This window comes from Lissotriton helveticus, chromosome 3_1 (genome assembly GCF_964261635.1).
Source record: "Lissotriton helveticus chromosome 3_1, aLisHel1.1, whole genome shotgun sequence".
Taxonomy (NCBI): Eukaryota; Metazoa; Chordata; class Amphibia; order Caudata; family Salamandridae; genus Lissotriton; species Lissotriton helveticus.
Window position 1 is genome coordinate 325,748,458 of NC_136061.1, and position 18,139 is coordinate 325,766,596.

The 18,139-nt window shown below is 46.1% G+C and overlaps 1 protein-coding gene across 6 annotated transcripts in view; it reads right to left on the reverse strand.

Annotated features, from left to right (window-relative positions):
* NLE1 (notchless homolog 1) overlaps positions 1–17,866 on the reverse strand; it is a 249,687-nt gene extending 231,821 nt beyond the window's left edge. The window contains exons 1-3 of one of the 6 annotated variants that reach the window (XM_078679915.1): positions 17,733–17,866; positions 17,434–17,499; positions 17,267–17,330 (exon numbers count right to left, since the gene is read on the reverse strand). Coding sequence is in view for 1 of the 6 variants with exons in the window: in XM_078679912.1 (XP_078536038.1) it covers positions 17,267–17,330; positions 17,434–17,499; positions 17,579–17,616 (168 nt within the window). In the remaining 5 variants the exon portion in view is untranslated. Of the gene's footprint in view, positions 1–1,250; positions 1,464–17,266; positions 17,331–17,433; positions 17,500–17,578 lie in introns of those variants that run through there. The other 5 variants (XM_078679912.1, XM_078679913.1, XM_078679914.1 and 2 more) reach the window with 5 other exon arrangements.
* Between the last annotated feature and the right edge of the window lie 273 nt (positions 17,867–18,139).

The following is an 18,139-nucleotide window of genomic DNA, read 5'->3' on the forward strand; positions in this document are numbered from 1 at the left end:
CATAGAACCGCAACACTTCCTTACAATAATGCACATGGTAAACTGGCTGTGATGTGTCATTTCGAATCTGCCATTTTGAGCAGTCGGGCATCAAAGTTCCCATGACAAATTTACCTACCATCATGCCGAAGCCACTTGCGTTTTTTTATTGTCTCGCGTTGGAATGCTTCAAAGACAAATGTAAATGACTGAAATCATTGTTTAAAAAGCAGGCAGCTAAACAGCAATGGCAAAAGCCTGCATCCTCCTGAAAAAGAAACCCTTCACTGCTCTTTCAGCTAACAGGCCGACCACAGCCCGATCCAAAATCCAAAATTCAAATCACTCAATAGCCACCAGAATGATGACATGAAAAAGTTCCTGTACTATGTATGCCACAATCATGGTGAGAGAACGCATAAAGAACAACTGCCCCCAATCAAGGGCAAAGTCAAGGATTCCTGCACATTAGATATAAAAACTGAACCCACTTGATGTTTTGAGTGGCTGATGTTGTATATTTATACTTACTTCAATATGACTACTTGGTATCGGTAGTCCTTTCTTAGTGTTCCTATTTTATCAATCTCCCATAGTAACTAAGAGTGTTCTATTTAGTATGTGAATATTCCAGCCATGGCAGTTGATGGTCTGGTCAGCTGTGAGGTTTACGGCTCTGCTGTGTATCTTAATAAGTCTATCTTAATAACTTGAAGATGTGTCCTGCTGCCTACCTAATCTACTTACAAAATTTTGTTGACAGTCTGTGCTGACCAGACCAGAGGAGCAGACCAAGAAGAACAGCGCAGCACAAGCAAGACCTCACAATCAAGAAACCACTTAACTGCGGCCTGTAAAAAGAAGAAAAGCAACTTAATGCCTACGTAACGCAAGAAAGATTGAAGAAATTAGCCACAAACTTGAAAGAAAATATCAACCAAACAAGCGTAAGAGAAATCGGTCACTAATTCTGTGAAACGCATAAATAATAAGGAGAATGTAACTGCAAGTAACGGAGAAATCCAAACAAGAAATGGTGCTACTGCAGCAAGAATATTGAGGTAAAGAAACGGTAATTTCAAAGAAATTCTCCTATAAGGAAAGAAACAGTTAACTCTTTTAAATCTGCCAGAATAATTCCTCATTTGATGTCAGTATTGTAAGCTTACTTCATCTGGAAAACGGGCGAGATCAAATCCAAGTACAAGTATTGGTAACAGAAGAGACTGCCTCTCGCCTCCCAACTATATCACGGATGAAAAGGAAAATACCTGGAGCTCAAAGAAACTTGCTGTCCGGGGCCATTGGACATCTCCACATAGTCCTAGCAAAGTGATCCGCTTGAGGTGCTGCCACTCCTGCAATGATGACGTCGTAGAACCTCCGTGGTTTCTGGTGGAGAAGCAGAGTCATCATTGCAGTATCCAGCGTCTTTGCATCATCCCCCTTCGGACCTGTGACCCTAGAAGGACTCATAGCGCGTCACTCCGCAATGGCACGCAACGTGAGAGGCCATTTTGTTATTTGTTTCCAAGGTAACGCGGTAATTAATTCAAGACAGAAGAAATCTGTCAGTTAAAGGCTACCGGAACTCAACTCCATGCAGCGAAATTTCTGAATGATAAGGGGATAAAGCCAGCGGCTCTCAAAAGCATTTATAAGAGGCAAACATAATCCGTGAGTAATTGCTGTGTGACTGCCGTTCCTGTGCTTTCTTCAGTACTCCTGTGCTCCGATGGAATTACATGTGTATGTGTCGATTGGGAAGTGAGGGCAAACAGAGTGCTTAGTGTCAATGTTGTTTTGCCTAGGATATCGCAAGTTAACTTAATGCCAAAAACGAGCCTTATTGAATTTTCGCTACATTTCAAAGACTGTTAGAGGGTTAAATATTGTACAATACTGCCATCTTGTGGATTTTTAAGGTAATTAATTAGAATTCTTTTCTTCTCAAAGACTGATATGAAAGTACCAGTGAGGTGAAAGCAATATTTAAATACCTATGTGTGAACAGGCTGAAGTGCATACAATCATGAGGCATCAAAGAGGAGTGCAGAAACAGTAATATTAGCATTACAGCAAAATCTTTTACAGCAACATTTTTATGATCAGTGTGGTTAACTCGGCATCACAACAGAATGTATCTAATTCCAGCTTAAGTTGCCCTTAAGTAAGTGTAGAGCTATATAAACAAGAAAAAATAGGACTGAAAGTCATAAAAGTGATGCCACCATTCAGAAGGATTAAAAGAATATACACCTCACAAAAAGAAACGCAGCTGGAAATTTGGAAAGGGGTTTTCAACAATAACCTGGAGAAAACTATGACAAGTGAAATGCGAATGTAATGGGACTCAAACTCAGGCAAAATGAAGGACTGGTAGTAAGTCCAAGGACCAGCAGAACTAGGAGGCACAAAGGTCCCGGAACCGGCAATGGTCTTAAGTGGAAGTCACAGAATCACGATGGAGAGCCGGTACAGAGAGCCCACAAGGGGGATAAAGGTCCCAGAACCCGGCAGTGGTCTCAAGTGGAAGTGGGCAAACGCCCCAGTGCCACAACAGGGTGTCCCGAGACCTAGATGTAGAGTCCTGTGGTCTAAAGAGACAAAGGGTCCATAGTGAACAAAGGTTCCAAAAGGAGACAGAGGTCCCAGAGAAAATAAAAAGTGAACAAAGGTTCCAACCTGTCCAGAAGGGGACAATGTATGTCCCAGAATCAATACCGGTAGCGGACAAAGGCCATGCTAGAAGGGGACAACAGATGTCACAGAATCAGCATCGGTAGTGGACAAAGTGTGTCCCAGGACCAGAAGAGTTCACGACCAAGATTCGTGACGGACAAGAGCTCCAGTACCACGACAAAAAAAAATCGCGACAAGGTGTTTCTCTGAACCGGGATAAATGTTCCCTGTCTAGAACCGGGCCTTATAGACAGATTGTCCACCAAAAAAAATGTAAATGTAACGTAGAGGCCCGAATCACAATCAGAGGCCCATAACCCAAGAAAATGAACCAGAACCTAGACACCTGGTCCCGAACTTCCTCTTGGACAAGAGATCTGGCCCCTAATTTTTCTATGGGAACATCCTTCCAGAACTTTTGACCCATTGAGGCATTTGTTGAACTGTTCTATCTTCAACGATGAGCGGGAAGCCGCGACGGACAAACACTGATTGGAGAAAGTAAACTGTCTATTCCAGTTTTTGCTGGCCACAATGACGGATTGTAGAGAGTAGACTGGCTCTTTATGTTTTGTCAATCGAAGGGGAGAAGGTGGTCATCATGATCTTCATCATCATTCTCATCTTGATCCTGATTCTCTTCCTTCGTGTTCTGGAAGGACATGAGGTCGCTGACCTCCTACGTGTTATATGTTTTCTTCTTTGTGTTTCTCCATGCTTTAACTCTTACTATGTGTTTGAGTCTTTCATTTTTGTTTTATCTGTAAAGGGAGAAGATATGTTGTATATTTATACTTACTTCAATATGACTACTTGGTATAGGTAGTCCTTTCTTAGTGTTCCTATTTTACCAATCTCCCATAGTACCTAAGAGTGCTCTATCTAGTATGTGAATATTCCAGCCTTGGCAGTTGATGGTCTGGTCAGCTGTGAGGTTTACTGCTCTGCTGTGTATCTTAATAAGTCTATCTTAATAACTTGAAGGCGTGTCCTGCTGCCTATCTAAGTTACTTACAACAGCTGACTGTGAGTAGTAGCAGGGACGGGAGGCCTCGCGACTGTGGGATTGAATGCCTGAGAGCCCGACTGAAGAAAAGGAAGACTTACAGGGACGGCGGCCGATTACATCGGCGTGAAGGTGAGGGGGTTGTGATCTGCACTGTCCCACAGCGAGCCCATGTGCCGGCCGGGTCGAGCTAAGGTAGACAGAGTCCGCAAAGAGTAGCTTCTTGCAGACAGGTGTGCGGGGACACGCTACACCCAGCGAACATGGGCTGGTGGGCCCCAACGGGACAGTAGTGATCGCCGAACTCCCCACGGAGAATAGGCAGAGGGAGTGCGGCAACGGACTCCGTGGCAACACCAGGGACTCGCCTGATCTCAAGATGGGTGCTTGAGACCCTGGACACGATGGTGAGTGCGTAGGATCGCTGCACGGCAGCGAGCACTTATTTAGGGAAACCTAAGAAGTCATTGCAGTGGGGGACTGAGCCAGCCCCGGTGAAAATCCCTAACAGAGGACCCTACATGAAGTGAGTGCTCCTGCCAGACCATAACATTGCGAGTGCAGGCAGCCACCCACTATATAGCAAAGCCCTCAGTGTCAAACGCACCTGAACCTAGAATATAGGAACAGATAAAGAGGTCAGACATCGATCGCCAAGCACCAGGATAGACATCTCAGAGGAGCCCAAAGGGTACAGACCTGCTACACCCTGACAGTAACCTCCTTTTTGACCTGGAGACGAGTGGGGCTACCCAGGATACCTTCTCTGGACTCTAGCTTTTTTTTTTTTTTTTTTTAGAACAAAGTAGATTGATTTTTGCCAATATCGGGCTCAAAAGCCATATTATACATATATGTTAGGATATAGCATAGGCATAAGTATACTACATAGTATCACGTAACTTAACAATAAACATGCTGCAATAGAAAGAGAACAAAACCAATGTCACGAAGCCTTTATCATGTCCCTGTTCCGCTGCCCTGGAATTCAGTTCCTGTCATCCCTTTATTAACAGTAATCAAAAGTGATGCATTAGCCATTGGACAGTACCCCTGAATCCAACAATGCGGACTGTGGTGTATGTTAGGCCAAGACCATACCCCTATAATCAGCCCAGCCCAGCCCCGCCATATGCTTCTGGGGGCATCCCTAGCCCTGAAATCCCCGCTTCCAGACACCCAACAAGTGGGGTTGGGGGGCATGGGGGGGGGAATTTGGCCTTCTAAGAGAGAGCTATGTCATGTTTAGCCAGGGTCAAACCCAGGAACAACAAACTACGCTTGTACCTATTACACCCAATATCTGCAGAGATGCAATAATGCAATCCTTGATGTATTTTTCAAAGACCACCCCAGCACCTCTGACAGGCACCGGAAAACTCCCCTCCAGAACCTCTCAAAGGCTGGACACATCCACACCGTATGCAGGAATGTGGCCTCTTCAGTACCACATCTCAAGGATGCTGAGGAGCCTATCAGCCCTGCCTTCCAATGCCTCAGACGCGTGTAGTACGTTCTGTGTAGGTATTATAGCTGGATCAGCCGCAGGCGCGAAGAGACTGAGGCCCCCGGGGGGACTCCAGGGCCTCCCTCCAATTGTCATGGTCGATGGGGCCTATGTCAGCTTGCCAGGTCTATCTGATTCTCTAGTGTTAGGGCGCTATGTGTAACTAGTGTCTGGTATATTTTGGAGATTTTATAATCCCCGAGATTTCCCATGAGGAGCTTCCCTTCCAGTGGGCTGAACTCGGGGAGGGACGGAAGGCCTCTAAGACTGGGTGCAAGAGTATAGCGAAAATTTAAATATTTGTAAAATTGGGTGCGCTGCATAGAGTATTCTTGTAATTTTGTAAAGAATTTAAGGGTGAGTCCTTGGAGGACATCACCCAAAGAAGAGATCCCAATCTGGTCCCACCCATGGAAGCCCTGCAGCTGCTGCAGGTGTGATTGCACCAGAGCGGGGCCTCTCGGGTGAGACGATAGTGCCAGCAATATGGCAAAGGGACTGTCCCCGTGCTGTCAGTACCACCCTGGTGTCGGGCCTGAATACTCGGACTGCCATATAAGTATTTGTGAAGTGAGGGATCTCCAAGCAACCATCTCTCCAGGGCGCAAGGTTAATCGTACGAGCCACACCACCAGTCGTTTATTATCTGCAGGTGAGAGGCCGTATAGTATGACTGTATATCATTGGCTGCGATGCCCCCACAGTTGATGGAGAGAAAGCAGGTGCTTTAAGTTCAGAAGGGAGATCCAGTTTAGAAGGGAGATCAGCCGGTAGGAGGCGCGAAGCTCTGGGGGACGACACCGTTTTTTGAATACAACAATATCTGCATGTCTCCAATCTGTGGGCATCCACGCGGTGTGGGCGGCTTCCTGCACTGCAGCTAAATAGTGGGCGCCCAGCTGGGCCATGTAGGCTTTGTAGAATTGGCTGGGGAACCCATTGGAGCCGGGTGCCTTTCCAGTGCGCAAGTCGGCCAGAGCAGCGGTCAATTCCTCCAGGGTCAGAGGGGCGTTGAGAGATCGTCAGGCCTCTTCGGAGGGGCCTTCGGGGGAATGTTGGCAGGTAAGAGCCAGAGTGAAACGCCCAGGTACTTCCTGAAAGCTCGAGTGGAGCGGTTAGCGCTCTAGCCTTCTAGCACACAGGGCTATTTAGGCTGCGAGGAGGCGAGGCGAATTGCGGTAAAGGTAGACAGTGGCAGTGTCTCCCTACCCCGCTTGGCGCCAGGTAAAACATTTGCAGAGCAGAAGACTCTGCTGGCTTTGTTCTCTCCTAATTAGCTCTATGTCACGCTATTTTAAAAATTGATAACGAATTTTTAAAACCTCACTGTGTGTTCCTTGTGTTAAAATTGATGTGATAATTTTTAAACACGCATTTACTGCGCACTCACGTTCTTTGGGGCTGCCAGGGTCATTCAGGCTCGTTTTCTACATCTCTGCTCCGTGTTGCAGCCTGCCCGCCCCGGTCCGACTCAGTAGCCAATACCGTTGAGCGGAGGGCGGGGCAGGTAAGAGCCAGAGTGAAACGCCCAGGTACTTCCTGAAAGCTCGAGTGGAGCGGTTAGCGCTCTAGCCTTCTAGCACACAGGGCTATTTAGCCACTCGTCGGCCCTAGCGCGCAGCGGTTGCGCGCAGGGTGGCGCCTAAGTCTACGCCTAAGACGAGCCAAAGACCAGCCCGTCTGCGCCCGTCCGCGACAGGACGGGGCACAGGGGCCATGGGGGCTGCTTCAATCGGTCTCCAAGGACATTCCCCGCGAGGGCTCAAATATACACCTCAGGTACTGTGGCAACTTAAATCTGCCCCTCTATCGGGCTGTAAACGGGATGTGTTCCCTGAGATAGAGGGCCCTTTTTCCTGCTACCACTGCCATAGTCAGTTCAGTACTCTAATAGGAGATAATTCTGGGGCTAAATATTATCAACCAGGCAAATTGCCTAGAAACATTGAGATCGATTCTACCCAGACTCCCTCTGGGAGGAAAAACATACTTTGCAATATTAGATCACTTTCCAAACATACTGCTGAAGTATGGGACTTAATCTCCTCAAAACAGCCCGACTTGTGCTATCTTACAGAGACATGGTTAAAACCACACTCCACCCCTGCTATAACCCTAGGAATTCCTGTCGACTACAAGATAGTCAGACTGGACCGACCTATAAAATCTGGTGGTGGGATAGCCATTGTATATAAACAAGAAATCAGCATCACGATATTAGATGAGCTAAGTACCCCTGAAATGGAACTACTAATTTTTAAAATTGTATGGTCCCCCAAAGAAAGTCAAAAAGGTGCCCTAGTATACCGTCCTCCGGGGCCCTGCACAAACTTTTCCAATAGGCTGATTGAGCTACTGGCCCCTCATATTAATAATGAGAGCAACTTCATACTAGTAGGAGATTTTAATGTTCACAGCGAAAAGCTGGATTGTAAGGAGGCACAGACCCTACTGACAGATTTATCCTTATTAGGACTATTAAAACGAAATTCTGGGCCCACACATCAGGCCGGACATACGCTCGACCTGGTTTTATCTAATTTCCTGTCAATTTCATGTCTACCTGGAGTTCAGGTTAACTGGACTGATCATTTTTTAATGGAATTCTACACCCCATATTCTAACCCTACCCCTGCAAGGACTATCTCCCTACCTAGTGTGCGCAGACAATGGCACAAAGTTACTGCTGAGACCTTCAAGGAAAAATTCAAGCCCGTTGCCATCCTCCCCACTGATAATGCTGAAATAGCACTTGGGAAAATTGAATGCGCAACTAGGGATGCGATAGATAAAATTGCCCCCATGAAGCAATTTAAACCCCGACCTGCTAAAAAACAGGAAGTCTGGTTCTCGGACCATCTAAGGACGTTAAAGCTAACCGCCAGGAAGCTGGAGAAGAAGTGGAGAACCTCTCATTTGGTAGAGGACAAGAACAAATATTGGGACTCACTATCCATCTACCATAAAGCCATCCGGGTAGCACGAAAAACCCACATTACGGCACAAATCACAGCTGCAGGGAATTCACCCAGGGTCCTTTATCAAATCCTTCAAACATTTGTTAAACCCATAGCATGTGAAACACCTGAGGTAGCATCACAGCAGCTGTGCAATGAAATATCCCAATTTTTTACAGAAAAAATAGACAAAATCTATGAGAAAATAATCAATGCCAGTAAGACCATAACTACAGATACAGCGCCTCTCCCAATAGACGCCGACCTGAAGCAGAGTACGTACTCTTTGGATACCTTCCCTCCTATTTCGTCCGATAACATCCTCTCTTTGATCTTACAGATCAAAAGTGGTAGCCCAGACGATACTATCCCAGCGAGGATAATGCCCGCCTTAGCGGACCAACTCTGCCCCATGATTGGAGACATGGTAAACCTTTCTCTGAGCACAGGTAATGTCCCCAGAGAATGGAAACGAGCCATTGTTAGACCAATTAGGAAAAACACTGCGACTCCATGGACCGAATTGGCTAATCTGAGGCCCATCTCATTACTACCTTTCCTAGGAAAACTGACTGAGAAGCATGTCAACCACCATCTCTCCAGCTATATCGAACTTGCTGGGGCTCTAGACTACTCTCAGTCAGGGTTCAGACCCAAACATAGCACTGAATCCACCCTTCTGTCAGTCACTGATGACCTGCACATGTACCAGGACAAGGGCATCTCAGTAATCTTAGTTCTTTTAGATCTGTCTGCAGCGTTCGACACCGTGTCACATTCCATCCTGACTGAGCGGTTGTCGAACGCTGGCATTAAGAACAAAGCCCTTGCCTGGCTAAGGAGTTTTTTATCCGAGCGCACCCAGACTGTCACCATGGGTGCATATCGTTCAGCGGAGATGGAGATATCAAAAGGGGTGCCCCAGGGTTCGTGTCTTAGCCCGACCCTCTTCAACATTTATGTGGCACCCCTGGCTAGAGTGATGCGTAGGTACGGGTTTATCCCAGTATCCTACGCTGATGATACCCAGCTCCTCTTCCCTTTTAAAACCCTCTCCGCTGAAGTAAGAAACTCCTTTTCATCAGGCATGAAGGCAGTGGCACATTGGATGTCTTCCAATTGCCTTCAGTGCAACGTCAGCAAGACGGAAGTCATGCTGTTTGGAGAAGCCAGGATGCTATGGGCCCCAGATTGGTGGCCACAGGACTTGGGAGCAGCCCCAGAACCAAAGCAGATAGTGAAAAACCTGGGGGTCCGTTTGGACCAAGAACTATCTCTAAAACAGCACTCCAACTTTATCTCGGGTTCTTGCTTCCATACCATCAGCCTGTTGCGCAAGGTCTTCCCTCTACTGCCGGATTCTTTTAGGAGGACGCTAGTACAGGCACTCGTGCTAAGTCGGATCGATTATTGTAATGGCCTGCTGCTTTCAGCCAATGAAGGTGTGCTGGCTAAGCTCCAGGTCATTCAAAATACAGCGGCCCAACTAGTTCTGAATGCCCCGCCAAGGACTCCATCCAAACCCCTCCTTGAGCAATTACATTGGCTCTCGATCTGGCAAAGAACAAAATTCAAGATAGCTTGCCTGATCCACAAATGTCTCCATGGACAAGGGCCTGCTTATCTTAAAAACAAATTTATTCCCTATATGCCATCTCGAACGCTAAGATCAAGCAACAATTTGCTCTTAGTGGTGCCCCGCGCCAAGAAAGCGAGGCATGGGAATAAAGCATTGTCAATTACAGGACCCACACTATGGAACAGACTTCCTCTGTCCCTAAGACAGTGTACTGAGCACTTGAAATTCAGGAGGCAACTGAAAACTGTTTTATTTAAAAATGAGATCTAGCATCTGCTCCAATTTCACATCTTCTGTTTAGCCGGCACCAAAAGCGCAGAGATACTCCATCTGGAGTCGATTCAAGCGCTATAAAAACCAGCAAATAAATGTCATCAAAATTCAGTTCAATCTCAGAGGCCTCAAGAGCCTCGTAGGTTGCACATAGGGACTAATAATTTGTCGCAAAACTGTTGGCAAGCATCATCAGTACATCCTCAGAGTCACGAATCCCCGGCAGGGGAACGCTAGCCTGAGGGCGCAGCATATAGAGAAGTCTGCCAGATTTATCACCCCATTGATAGATTCTCCTCTGTTTGGCGAGCCATGCACCTTGCTCCTCCTCCATCAGCTCACTGCGGTATTGCGGCTGTGTCAGGCACAATTATAGACACACTACAGCCCCTCACCCCGGGCACCGCGCTCCAATATCATAAGTTGCGCTTCCGCTGGATAAGCGACTGTCTCCACCACCTACGCTCTGCTGTGCAGAAGCTGATGTCCACCCCTCGCAGTGTGGACTTCATTTCCTCCCACAGGATGTAGGCGGAAGACACGGTTTCTTTCTTATGTGACATATACTCTAAAATTGCTGTGTGAATATGTGTGCGATATGCCTGACTCTGTAGATGCCACGCGGAGAGCCGCCATTTGAACGAGGGTCGATTCGGGCCTATCAAGAGTTGAACTGCCACGGGGGAGTGGTCCGGGAGAACCCTGGGGAGGATTTTCTCCTTCGGCACCCTTTATACATAAAATCACAAGGAACTAATATGTAGTCGATCCTAGAATAGGAGGAGTGTGTGTGGGAGTAGAATGTATATCCAGGATCCGTGGGGTTATGCGCCATCCACATGTCCACCCACCCCACAATCTCAGCCATGGTTCGTAGCTTGGAATGGGGGGGTTATGTGGTACTGCCAACAGGACGCCGCCTATCAATGATGGGGCACATCGCTTAATTCGAATCACCACCCACCAATGCTAGCCCATCGGGCAGATCGCCTCAGATCCCAACCAAGTGAATTAGAAAGCTTTGGCCGAGTGCCGAAGAGGCGTAAACACTGCCAAGTACTATATGTTCCCCCGCAATAACCCCATGTACAAATATGTATCTACTATGAATATATACCCATTTTTGCACCAGTGTAAACACTACACTACGGTGAATTAAGATAGCTACGCCTGCGATCCCGAGCAACGCCTGCATGGAAAGTGTGTATGTACCCGTATCGAGCCAGGCATGTGTGTCTCTTTCAATAGTAGGACATCTGCACCTATATGCTTAGCTTGGCGTAGCACTGCACTACGCCTAATCTTATCCAGCATGCCTCTCAAATTCCAGCTCACCACATAAACCTGACCAGAGGAGTGTGCTACAGGGTCCCCCGCCTTGCGCCATAATGGATACGTACACAGAATCCGGGAAAGCATGGCAGCGCAGATTCAGGGACATTAAAGCTACGCAGTAAAACTGGGACTCAACCCTACAAACAAGAAGATGAATAACAACCGCCCGCCCATCCCACCCCAATACCTCAAAACAGCTGAAGTATCTATTGCAGAGAACACTGCCCTCCACCACCAACAGGGAGGCAAGGTACAGACTCCCCAAAGGATCCTCAAAGTCCAAATGATATGCCAAGTTGTGTGAGGATCTGGAGCACTTTCAAGCGAGTGGCCCATATTGTCCTGAGTACCATCAAGTATGCCCCTTTCTTTTATAAAGAGGATACCCCGAGAATTGAAAATCGCGATAGATGAAAACACCTGTATCGATTTCTTCTCGAAGGTATATAACAATGAGGCCGGCAATTTTGTTAGGCCCTTTGAGAATGGATTGCTGGAGGGAGATGCGCAGGATCAATTTCCAATACCCATAAAGTTTTCGTATGAGGAAGTAATATCGGAAATCAACAATAGCAATGGAAATAAAGCCCCGGGCCCTGATGTGATTCCAAACGACATATTTAAACTGAATATTGATCTCTGGGCCCCTCTTTTAACACATGTTTTAATTGCCTACTTTTCCAAAGGATTTATAAAAACCCGGTCCGAATCGGTAATAATATCTATTTATAAAAAAAGGGGACCGAGAGAATCCTGCTAACTACAGGACCATATCACTCATGGACTCACTAATAAAGATAGCAGGAAGGGTGGTTTTAAATAAATTACACACCTGGGCTGATGATAATAACATCTTGAGCCGGGTCCAGTACAGTTTCAAGGAAGGGATGGGTACCATGGAGCAGGTCTTAAATTTGGTGTTATTTCAAGGGAAATATACTCAGGCAAAGAGAGGGTGCTTAAACGCCATTTTCGTTGATCTCACAGCCGCCTTTGACTGTGTTGATCATAAGAAGCTCTGGGGAGTTTTGGAGCAATTGCGGGTGGAACCTGAGATTGTGCAATTTCTTCGACAACTTTATGCAGGAGCCACCGCAAAGGGGAGACACGGACCCAAGGGAGAATGCACCAGGTCTTTCAGCCTAGAGAGGGGTGTTAGACAGGGCTGCGTCCTGGCCCCATTCCTTTTCTCCATATATACGAACACTTTGGAGGAGGAGATGGAGGCCGGGGTAGTGGATTCACCAAGATACGGCAATAAGCAGGATGCCACCCTTCTCTATGCGGATGACGCGGTGCTAATGGCCAGAACAAAAACAAGTGCCCAGAAGGCACTTTCCAAATACATTGAGTTCATGTATGAAAAGGGCCTAAGAGTAAATGCCAAGAAATTATTTGTGATGATGTGCGGGAAAGGACGGGCTGAATGTAAATCTATCCAGGTGGGTGATTTTACTATTGAGCACACTAAAACATTTTCTTACTTGGGGGTGCTTCTTGATGGGGCGGGTTCTTGCGGTCCTGCGGTTAGGAGCAGGACCCTATTGTTTAAACGCTCAATCGCAGCATTAGTGAACTTTGCCCAAAAACTAGGATCAAGGCCACCGGAAATTCTTCTAAAAATATATGTAGCTAAATGTAGAAGTATAGCACTTAATGGGGCGGGCATTTGGGGTTTTCAGAATGTAGCGTCAATTCAAATTGCAGAAAATTGCTTTTTAAGATATATTTTAGCGTTACCTCAGGGTTCCTCAGTTTTTAATTGTCATGCAGAACTAGGAATAGAGTTTATTACAGATCTTATAAAGTTACAACCCATTTTACTCTGGCATAGAGTTTGGTCTGCAGACGCGCTGGGTCTTAATCGTGAAATTATAAAGGATGTAATGGCATTGGATAACTCCAGATATATCCCATGGTTAGCTTATGTGAGGAAAACGTTAACGGATCTGCATAGACCCGAACTATATAATAACCCCGAACTGATCTGCATGCTATCGAGAAAGGAATTGAAAACCCTATGTATGAACCATTTCCAACTGCTTAGATCAGTGGGCGAAATTACTAAACCATCTGTGATTAAACATCAAATGACCTTGGCTTGTAATACTATCCAACCTTATTTGCACCATTGCACAAAGGGTTTTGATAGATTTATTTTTGACCAGGTTTAGATTCAAAACATTCCATCGCCTGGTAACATTTCCATCCAAAAATGATTGGTCAAAGAATCTTGAGTTTTGTCTGTGTGATAATTTATCATTGCAATCCACATTCCATGTGGTTTTATTTTGTAAATACTATGAGAATAAACGTAAAAGGTGGATTAAGCAATACTTGAAGCCGTCGAATGGCGGCAATGCCGGCCAGCGTATTTATTCCTACAACAACTGGAAAATGACGTTTGTATAGCAACCATGTCCGGATTTTTAAAAAGTATCCTGAGGAAACGGAACTTTTTAACCCATTAATTGTAGTAATGAAAGGCTTTAGCCTGTTATTGTTAATGTATACCTTTACTTTTAATGTACTTTTATGATATTGTATGAAATGGTTTACTGCGATTGCTGCTTTTATGATTTTATGTTTGCACTAAAATCGAAGAAAGCTTTTCTGAACTGAACTGAATGTACTAATTAAAACAGGGGCAGTCCCCTCTAAGGGGGATTAGTCAACAGGGCTATGGATATCATTTATTGTTAGGCGGCCTGCTGTCGAAGTCGTTGTCGCTTTTAGAGGGCTATGTAGATCTGGAGCAATTTCTTCGCTTATCTGTGGGCTTTGACTGTGAGCGGCTGGGATCCCCAGTCAAAAAGCCAGAGTTTCTTTGTGAAGGAGTGTGTGGTTTCAGGGTCCGCTGTTCATCTGTCCAAGTAAAGACATCCTCCGGGGTATCAAAGAAGATGGTGAGGGAATTAAAAACCACCCGCAGCCGGACAGGACATAGAAGCGTGAATGGCACCTTGAGGTCTGGCGTTGCTGCTGGACCATTTGTGTGTACTCCGGGAAGATCATAATATAGGTCGGATTTGAGCCTCGCCTGCTGCAAGATGATATCCTGGTAGTGGAAATTAGGGATGCGTGCAATCATGGAACGTGGTCTAGCCCCGGGCAGAGGCCGTTGTTGCAGGGCCCTGTGTGCGCTTTCGATCTCAAAACATGAGGAGAGTGCGTTTTCTGGGATCCAGGAGTTGAGCCATTGCGTGAGGTACTTGCCAACGTCTGCTCCCTCGCAATTTTCGGGGAAGCCCACAAAGCAAAGGTTGTTTTGTCGCGCTCGCTCCTCTGCGTCCTCGACCTGCAAGGCCAGACCCTTGGTCACTTTCTCCAATGAAGCCACTTTTTGTTGAAGTGTGAACACGGCGTCTTCCATTCCCATGACACTAGTCTCAGCCTCTGTTATACGATCTACTGCGTTGCAAAGGTCTCGGCATAGCAGCGTTACCTCCGTACACACCGCGCCAATTTGGGTCTCAAGTGCCTGTCTGGACTGGGTAATGGCAGTTAGAAGGGCAACCTTGTCTGGTAAGCTTGCCAAGCCATCCGAGGCTTTGGGGGTTTGTATTGCTGTTGCCGTGAATCTATCTATGGTGCTCTGCTCTTTAGACATGTCGCAAGGGTTTTTTTCAACGCCGATGCCGAGACTCCTAAATCTGGCGAACCCTCGAGTCTCAAGGCTCCCTAGCTCCGAACACCGAGGCACGTAACCACTGCTCCACGTCGTCCGTCAGGAGGAGCCAGGGCCTTCGGTGCCCCCGTAGACCCCAGACAGAGAAGGATTTTAGGGGCCCAGAAGTGTTAACCCCAACCGCTTCTTCCGGCCAACCAACTGTGCTCCGTGATTCAAAGGGATTCACCGCAGCGTGTTCTGCAGTTCAAATATTGTAGCTGGCTATTTATGGGGGGCTCTCTGGGGCCAGACCCCCTGCCCTTGATCACCTTGCCAAGCACACCCCACTGAATATTTAGCCAGTGGGTCTAGGGGGCAGCACGCTAATGAGGACGGAGGGAGGCGCCCCCTGCCGCAAGCCGCACCCAAACCTAGTCCGGCCACCTCTGCGACCGGGAGTACACCCCCCCTCGAGTGGGTGCCTCACCTCGTCCTGCATGACCGACCACACCACCTACTCGCCTCTGGGACTGCCGCTCTACTCTAAAGTAGTACAAAGTCTGCGCACACCTATTGTTTAAAACAAAGTGATAATAAATTATGAAATTACACTAGAGAATGCGTGAAACCCAGTGACAAGGTAGCCAACCTAGTATGTAGACAATTCTTCTGGTGGAAAACCACCAGTTTACTGGATGCACAGCCAAAATGAATGTATGTAAGCTTCATATTATTATACTATTAAGAGCAACAACGGTCCCATGCATACAAGATACTGCGAAACAATAAATATAAACAGAATCAATTCTATATTTGGAGTGACATGTCCAGCCGGACAGAGGTCTTCAAGTTTACTCAATACGTAATAAATTACAACCAGAAGGAATACCTTCAACATTCACCAGTGTGGGGCACAAGCCTGTACCCAGACACTCCTAGATCCCATACAGAAAGGAAAAAGGGCTTTTTAAGGCAAAAGTAAAGTTTTCTGTTCAGAAATTCATGTGTACAGAAATATCGAGGGGCACCATTTACATATACATGGACATGGTTTGGGTGCGGATTGCGGCAGGGGGCGCCTCCCTCCGTCCTACTCATTAGCGTCCTGGAAGCCAGGAAACAGACCGAACTACCGACTGAACCGGTAGATTCCTGGTACCGCTTGATTACATCATCGTAACGCGGTTCACATCATCAAGCCCAATCCCTGGGCTCACTGTCCACAACCGGGTACTATCCCGCTGCCGCCTCAATCGGTTCTTGAATCACGCGACATTTAGAGGCTTAAAAAACGTTAAGGCATTAATTAATGTCCTGATGACGGTCCCCATGATCTAAGTAGTGGGACCGAAACGCCGTCGACCTGCCTCGCACCTTATACATAACGTAATGTATATGTAAATGGTGCCCCTCGATATTTCTGTACACATGAATTTCTGAACAGAAAACGTTACTTTTGCCTTAAAAAGCCCTTTTTCCTGTCTGTATGGGATCTAGGAGTGTCTGGGTACAGGCTTGTGCCCCACACTGGTGAACGTTGAAGGTATTCCTTCTGGTTGTAATTTATTACGGATTGAGTAAACTTGAAGACCTCTGTCTGGCTGGACATGTCACTCCAAATATAGAATTGATTCTGTCTATATTTATTGTTTCGCAGTATCTTGTATGCATGGGACCGTTGTTGCTCTTAATAGTATGCTCCCAGAGGTCCTATGCTGACTGAATTGGGGTCCCTTGTTGTTCCTATCATATTATTATACAGCAAAGAATCACTAATTGTTGTGATTTTAACAATACTTTTATCTGAGATATAATGTTTGAGAATAAGATATTTTGTTGTTCGTCTAATTAAAAAAACACTATTTACATGTACAAAATTTGCATCATTTGTAGAAAACTGGAATATTATACATGAACAAAAACATGAAAATTCTTTTAAACTTTTGAAAATTCATACAGAGTTGCCCAGCCTTGCCCAATGCATTTCCGGATTGTGCTAATCCCTTCTTCAGGGGCCATTGTGAAAATAAAAATGAATACCATTGATATTAAATTAACCACTGATATATAACTCTCTAGATGCATCGTCTGAAATGTCCAGAGGTGATGATGACGTCTCTGTATACAAATTACCCAAGACAATACCAAGAAAATAGAAAGAATTCAAGATGTGAAGGCCATTTGTGTGAATATAGCAGTGAACATGCCCAATCTGTGAGGAACTTCAACTCTCTCATGTGAAATTTACACGTGCACATGAACGCATGACTAGTGAACCAATGACAACTCCCTGTGAGCATAAAACAAACTTCCACGAACAGCTCAGTGTTTAACTTACTGGAGAGCTGTGGGACCAATGGGAAATAGTTTCAAAATTCCACCATCGAGAAAATACGCATAAACTGTGAAATTAAAGACACAGTGATATAAATGTTATGCCTGATGTTAGCAACCGATAACAGCTCCTTGTGAAACAATGTCCAAGGCAAACTCTGAGTTACTCACCAATGAGCTCTGGCGACGATAAAACAATACTTCAAAACTTCGGAACCAAGAGACAAAACTCGTGCGCTGTAAATGAATAAACGTGACCATGAGGGTTATGTCTAACAGTAAACACCAATAGCCTGCTCCATAACTTAAGATTTACCTCAATATCACCCCAGTTGTTTGTGAAGAGCAACGCATCCGTTGTATAAGATGTACCAATAGCTTCGCCTGTCTTCTATGTACGTGGTTCCTAAGATTTGTTTGTAAAGTAGCGCACAGCTGCTGCACTGATGATGCCAATTGAGCCGACTCACCTCAACAATAGATGGTGTTGTTTCTAGACTTGCTGAAGCTCTTTGGAAAAAACGTGTTTTTCTAGTGACCCGTGCGCTGTATACATGTCGGTTACAGTAAACCGCGTAGTCAAACGCTCACCCTGGATCCCGCGAGATTCAATGGAAATACAATGCGAAGAAGGACTATCTTATGCCTGCCACGGGCGCCATCTTTAAATGTAGCGCTGCTCATAGGTTTGTTGGCAATGATGTGGACCAGTAGTGCAGTCACGCTGCGGGCACTATCATGAAAAACAATAAATTCTGATTTGTTGACAAAAGTGTGTGCCAACACTCAAAAACAGGACAGGCACCGTCAGCTGAGAAGGTCGGATCACCGGCCACGCCCAGGCCTCTCCCCATGTCCGCAGCCCTCCTGTCTCTCG